This window comes from Hydra vulgaris, chromosome 13, assembly GCF_038396675.1.
Source record: "Hydra vulgaris chromosome 13, alternate assembly HydraT2T_AEP".
In the NCBI taxonomy this organism is placed as follows: domain Eukaryota; kingdom Metazoa; phylum Cnidaria; class Hydrozoa; order Anthoathecata; family Hydridae; genus Hydra; species Hydra vulgaris.
In genome coordinates, this window is record NC_088932.1 from 13,829,527 (window position 1) to 13,836,809 (window position 7,283).

General features: G+C 30.6%; 1 protein-coding gene across 1 annotated transcript; it reads left to right on the forward strand.

The window, feature by feature from the left end:
• The first annotated feature begins 1,394 nt into the window (after positions 1 to 1,394).
• On the forward strand, positions 1,395 to 4,382 carry LOC136089668 (zinc finger MYM-type protein 1-like). The gene is made up of 4 exons (XM_065815720.1): positions 1,395 to 1,442; positions 1,567 to 2,209; positions 2,285 to 4,001; positions 4,074 to 4,382. Exons 2-4 carry the CDS (start codon positions 1,582 to 1,584, stop codon positions 4,207 to 4,209), a joined length of 2,481 nt encoding a protein of 826 aa, XP_065671792.1. The 5' UTR covers positions 1,395 to 1,442; positions 1,567 to 1,581; the 3' UTR covers positions 4,210 to 4,382.
• Positions 4,383 to 7,283: the final 2,901 nt, after the last annotated feature.

The following is a 7,283-nucleotide window of genomic DNA, read 5'->3' on the forward strand; positions in this document are numbered from 1 at the left end:
TAAAAAAACTATGAAGCAAAACTTAAGCAATAGCCATTTTTTGAGATCTATCGTGGGGCGCACACAACATCACCTCTTAAGTTAAGTAAATATAAAGAATGTAACTAAAAAATTTAACTTAAAAATTTCATTATGGTAAAGTTAGTAACTTCATTTTGTTTTCATATAAAAAAATCAGTTTTGAATTCAAACGAAAGTTTTAAAATTTGATATATAAAATTTTCATTAAATTTAATTTTTTTAATTTATTTATAGAAACTGATTTTATTTACTGTCTTGAACTCTACATAAATAACCGAGATTACTGTTTTATTGGAGTCTTATGAAACTTTTATAAAATTTGTATTTTACTTTACAACTGCTTAAGCCCAGATAGATGCTCTTTGAAAAAGTTGTTGTTTCTCTCTGGTCATCCATATATACTTTGAGCCACATGCTTGTATATAAATCGTTTCTTTTGTTTTCTGAAAATTTGTTTTTGTAATTGAAAACGTTTCTTTGTACTTTATTGTTTTTTTTAGTTGTATAAACACCAAAATTAAATAAAAAAGTTGCTAATGTGCAAGATTTTATATTGATACTCTTTTGGAGAAATATTTTTACATAATCCTAATCAGTGCCGTGGCAAAAGCCCCCCAAACCCCCCATTTGGGGGGGGCCCACGAGATATAAGGGGCCCGTTTTTTAAAAAATGATAAAATTTTTTATGGCATTTTATTATTTTAACAGATAATTATCAATTATATTCAAACTATAAAATAAAATAAATGCTACTAAGACAATTTTAATGTGAAAAAAAACAACTGATGAGAATGGACATCCTTGTTTAGTTTCTGTATCTATATAGTAGCTTAACTCTAAAATTTTTACTCATACTTTTATGAAAAACACGGAATTTTTTAATCTTGACATGTTTCGTAGTTAACATACTACATTTTCAAAAGATTAAATAACAATTTAAAACTCTGGATATAAATATAAAATCAAAATTTGAAGACATTACAGAGAAATATTAACCGACAAATAGAATTGTTACAAACCAATAAAAATTATAATACAAATTATGATATCATAAATAGCATGCAAAAAATTATGTAAATAAAACAAACTAGATTGACAAATTTATATTATAATGAACAGTTTATTTAAAGATGAGTTTTCCTATTTCACATGGAGTTTTCACACCGGGATATTTCCCGGTGGGCCGTCAGCAATACAACATTTTAAAATTTTATAATATTTTAAAAAGTATTTTCTTTAATTTTTTTAATAACTTTCTAGAATAGTAATAAAAAATTGTGAGTTGAAATACGATTTGAAATATTGATTTCTGCGTGTCAGTTGCTTCATTTGACTGTATGATGTGTGTGTAGTTGGTTTAACCAAAACGCAATCGTCATTATTCAAAATTCGTAGTGAGCGTGGCTGAATCAGCTGAGCCGGTAAGTTTATTATTTTTAGGAGACATTATTATTTTTCATTTAATTTATTTGTATAAATTAAATAGGTATAGTACTATAGTAGGACCTAAAAGTAAATTTTATAAACTATCTGTTCTATTTTTAGGTATTAATTATTGGAATGAAGAAAGTGAAAAGTGGTGCAGCTAAGAGAAGAGAAGCAGCTGCAGCCAGGGAAGTAATAACTAAGTACCCCAAACTTACACAATTTTTGAAACCAGCAGTTCAAGCTGATGGTGAATCAGTAGCAATAACAGAAACCAATAATGATGTTACAGCCAATGCAGAAAATGATTCTGTTTCTTGTTTTGGTTTGTCTGCTGAAGGAGACTCTAATATGGCAATCTGTGAGTGTATACCAACTGCCACAACACTGCCACTTCTTTTTCTCAGTGATGATCCTTCTGATTGGCCAGAAAATGTTTCTGATGCACAGAGGTGTGACATTGTTGAACGTGGTGTAAAGCAAATTGAGATAGATTTTCCACACAATCAAGAAAGACGACGATTTTCAGTGACTTATTATAAACGACAGATAAAGAATGGAGAAACTATTGTACGGTCATGGCTTGTGTATTCTATGAAAAGTAATAAAGTTTTTTGCTTCTGTTGCAAACTTTTTGGTATATCAGATTCACCATTCCGACAAGGGATGAACACATGGGAAGGTTTATCCAAAAAACTGAATGATCATGAAACAGGAAGTACACATCTCAGGTGCTTTGAACAGTGGATGACATTACGAAAAGGTAAACTGTTTTAAAAAAAATTTTGTCATTAAATATAATAAATATTTATATATTTTACCAAATTCAACATTGCAGGCATAATGAATCAAACAACCATTGATGAGCATCAATACAAGTTGCTTCAAAAAGAGCGAAAATTTTGGAGAGCAGTATTGGAACGATTACTAGACATCACTCTATTTCTTTCTGCGAGGAATCTTGGATTCCGTGGTTCACAAGAGGTCATTGGTTCCAAGAACAATGGAAACTTTCTTGGGTTGTTTGAATTGATGGCGAAGTATGATAGTGTGCTCGATGAACTTTTACGTCGGATTCAGAAGAAAGAAACTAATGAACATTATTTGAGCAATGATACCCAGAATGAGTTGATTGAATTGTTAGCCAAGGAGATTGAAGCCGAAAACCTTTCCAAAGTAAAGAAAGCGAAATATTTTTTCATTATTTTGGATTGTACGCCAGACGTTTCACATAAAGAACAAATGAGCATAATCCTACGATCAGTAGTTTGCATTCCTGGGACAGGTATCAACATTTCTGAAAATTTCTTTGGATATCTCAAGGTAGATGATACCACTGGAAAAGGGCTTTTGGATGCCTTTCTAGATCAGACAAAAAAGTGGGAATTAAATATTCTTGACTGTCGAGGCCAATCCTATGATAACGGTGCTAACATGAAAGGAAAGGCAAAGGGTGTTCAAGCTAGGCTTCTTCAAATGAATCCCAAAGCTCTATATGTTCCGTGTGCAAACCATTCACTTAATCTAGTCATTGTTGACGGTGCAAAGTCATCCAACAGTGCAATTACTTTTTTCGGAGTTCTTTCAAGATTGTATACACTCTTTTCATCATCTCCTGCTCGATGGCATATTTTAAAGTCATGTATACCCATTTCTGTCAAGCCTCAATCCGATACCAGATGGGAAAGTAGAATAAACTGTGTGAAACCTCTTCGCTATCACCTGAAAGAGATATTAGAGGCATTAGAAAAATTGGAAGTGTATGCTCTAGAGAAGAGAGATGGCGCAACAGCTACAGAAGTATGTTCGCTGATGGAATATATGATGACATGGCCATTCATATTGTCAATCGTTATTTGGTATGACGTTTTATACCAAATTAACAAATCAAGTAAGCTTCTGCAGTCCTCTACAACTTTCCTTGATGTCTTGGATAGTGAAATAAAGGCCACATATACATTTCTTCAGCAATATCGTGAAACTGGATTTTCAGACGCACACATGAAAGCATCAGAAATCGCAGAAGTGTTGGACATTGCAAAAATTTTTCCAGAAGTGCGTTCCCGACAAAAAAAGATGATTCATTCATACGAGTGTGCCGATGAAGCTCACACCATCCAATTAGAACAGAAGTTTAAAGTTGATTTCTTTTTACCACTCCTTGATATGTCAATGGGATCAGTAAAGGAGCGTTTTGAACAAGTCAGTAGTATCACAGAGCTCTATGACTTCCTATACCGTTCTGAGAATCTTATTCAAATCTGTAAAGAAAATTCTTTGTCTTTATATTGCAAAAATTTGCAAGCAAAGCTTGGCGATATAGATTCGGATGATCTGGAAATGGAATTAAAACGATTTGTCATAGTGGTACAGGAGAAAGAAAGTACTCACATGAAATCTGCACATGATTTTCTTAATTACATTTATAAAGAAGAGCTGCAAGAAACTTATCCAAATCTTGCCATTGTGTTACGCATAATCCTTACCTCACCAGTAACTGTCGCAAGTGCTGAACGTAGCTTCAGCAAGCTAAAATTGATTAAGACTTTTCATAGGTCAGTATATTTAATCTTGCTACTTTATACATAATAGATGTAGCTCTATGCATTTCTTTTCACTTTTTATAGGTCAACAATGGTTGATGACCGCTTGTCTTCTCTGGCGATGCTGTCAATTGAGAACGATGTGGCAAGAAAATTAAATTATGAGGAGATAATCAACAAATTTGCAAGTATGAAAGTTCGCCACAAGTCATTTCTGTGACAATTGTGAATATGTGATTTATTACAGGTTTTGAAGTATTACCAATATAATATAACAAACATTATTCTGATAATTATCCGTACATATACGTTTGTCTATACTTATATGTCTTATTTTTGATGTTTTTAGCCTTTAGAAAAAATGTGACGCATATATATCCTGTAATGTGATGCCACAAAATTAGGGCCCAAAAAAATGATTTGGGGGGGGCCCAAATGTACCACGCCACGGCACTGATCCTAATAAGTTCATAAACCAATTAATTTGTAAGCGGGGTTTTATAGGTATATAAGTTGAAAGAACTGTTTTATCTATCGAAGTTGCATCAGCTGCACTAAACTATAATGCACAAAAGGAAGTTTTTAAAGAAATTATTTTAATGAGCTTCTAAAAGCTACGCTGCAATCTACATAGCCTTTTAACTTACAAACGACTTAATGTGTATTTCTAATGTGAAAAATAAATGTAAGTAAAGTAAAAATAAGATGAAAGAAGTTAAGAGCTATTCAAAAAAGTTTTTGAAACCCTTACAAAACATTGGAAAGAGCAGTTATGGAATCGGGGAATGTTGTACAGTTTTGTTTTATTCTATGTTTTAAATTAAGTTTTTTTTTGCAAAATCATGTATTGTGAGGATACTTTTCAATCTGATAAATGATTTGATCTGAAATTTGACATAATAATGTTTGTAGAAAATTGAAGAAAATTATCTAGTAGAATTTTCGAAAAAAAAGAAAACTTATTTATAAAACGCTATTTGCGTTTTATTTTTGAAAGTGATTTTGTGTGCTCAAATAACAGCAAAACTTCTAAAAATGCATGTATTTTGAATTCTTTTTGTTTTTTGTCACTTCCTAACTCTGTAAATAGTATTTATATTACTTAATTTAAGCCTAGACTAACACAAGAAGCTAATTATACCCTATAACATTTTAAAGTTACGTTACGTCCTAATCAGTTACAATTGGTAACATGATTACTTTCTAAAACATTTAACTAAATATTAAATAAATAAACTTAATAATGTAGTAAATATTTGTTTATTATTACCGTATTGCTAAATACTATCTTGCGTTTTATTTTTATAGTAAAATAGCTTCGACTAATTGTTTATTATGTCACGAAATGAAAATAAAGTTTCAATACGCAATGTTATGTCCCAAATGTGTTTTTTTTTAATTTTATATAGTATAACCAATTGAGACTTAAAGTAACGTAACTAAATCTAGATTTGAGACGTAATTAAAATGTGTCTCAAACATAGATTTTGTTAACTTTATGTTATGTCATAATTTCACTTAAAAAAAAAGTAGACGAAATGTAACGTAAAATATTTAATAATTATTACATATTTTAATTGCGTTAATGTTATTAAGATACATCAATTAAATACATTAAAGAATTAAAACGTTTTAATTCTTAAACCTTTCAAATGTTTTGATACTTCCGATTAGTTATACTTTTAAAAGTAATAAATACCTTAGATTGCCTAACCATTACCGTAAGTTATTTTAACTTTTAAAGGTACATTTTTTGTTTTTCGTTACGTTAGTAACAAAAAGCTTTAAAAGTTATATTTACATTTAAAAAGTTTATTTTTAAAAACACCACAAGCCTGGGTTATTTTTATAAAGCACTTTTTAATTACAATAGTTTTGGCAAGCGTGGTATTGCGTTTTCAAAAATCAAATACACAAATAATCAAATCCTTAAATAATATTGTAAGCAAAACAATTTTGTTCGACACACTAGCTCATTATCATGAGATACGGTATTTAACAATGGATTAGTCGAGACATTTGTAACTAAAGAATGTATTTATTTAAGGCTGGCCAATGTTGTTGTTTATTTTAATTGTAAAATGAGTCGTCTGAAATAGTTATTTTTACTTTGTAACTAATTTGTAACAAAAAAAAAAGGTTTCAATTTGTAAAGTTACATATTAATAATTTATCTTATCTTATAAAAGTGCAACGTTTAAAAAGTGTAGACTGAAACGCAACTTAACGTTAAAAAAAAAAATCTATATTTCAGACGCGTTTTAACTACGTCTCAAATTTAGATTTTGTTACGTTACGTTACGTTTTTTGGTCAATAGTTCAAGCGTAATATTTCACGAATATTTAGAAACCCACAAACAAGAATGAATAAAAAATTCTAACATTTCTTATGTTGTTAATTAAAATGAACTGTACATTAATTAGCTTAAGCCACTTATGCGTGTAGCTGTACTTTCTCTGCCTTCACTCTTTGACTTGACATCACTCTTTTCTCTGTCTTTATATAGATCTCTGTATATAGTAGCGTTCTCTCTATACAATATTTGTGAAAATATGAAAAAAAATAAAAGGATATACATTGCAGTGTTCGAAATCATTTGGTTGAAATGTTACGCTACACTTTTCACGTAGCGTTACGTAACAATGTTGCGTCTCGGTTACGTTTAAATAACGAATATTTTGCACGTAACCTTACGTTACAGTGTTACGCATTGTTTCAAAAAAAGTTGAGTCACGGTTACGTAAATAAAGCAGACATTTTGTAAGTAATGTAATGAATCCCGTTTACGTAACAATACGTAACGTAACTTTAAAATGTTATAGATGATAGTTATCCAATAACAAGTATTATAGTTCAGTCGTAAGTTGTTACATTATACATGTAACAAGTGTTATGCAGAGATAAACTTCAAATAATTTTCAAACAAAATGTTTTAGTCGATTGCAAGAAAAATATTTCAGCTTTGATGCAACAATTTTTTCCCACTAACACGTTGTCACTCATTAAAAAAAAAAATTTGAAAAGTCTAAAGTTTCCAAATTTAATGGAAAATCCTAGATTAAAATCAAAATCCTTTTCCGATTAAAAGTTGTTGACAACTCAGAAGCACCGCTACGAGTTAAAAAACAAAGTAAACATAAATTTAAGCAGCCGTAGTGCAGTGGTTAGAGCACTTGCCTTAGAAGTTGGAGATCCGCAATTCAACACCATCTCTGGGCAAGTTTTATAAAAAAAGTGAGGAATGAGGCGTGAACTTCCTTTCCAATGCACAGTGGGCCAGTAGGTGGACGAAA

Coding starts and splice junctions, on each gene's coding strand:
- LOC136089668 (XM_065815720.1), top strand. CDS start 1,582: ATGAAGAAAGTGAAAAGTGGTGCAGCTAAGAGAAGAGAAGCAGCTGCA. Junction 2,210..2,284: donor GTGGATGACATTACGAAAAG/GTAAACTGTTTT, acceptor TCAACATTGCAG/GCATAATGAATCAAACAACC. Junction 4,002..4,073: donor TTGATTAAGACTTTTCATAG/GTCAGTATATTT, acceptor CACTTTTTATAG/GTCAACAATGGTTGATGACC.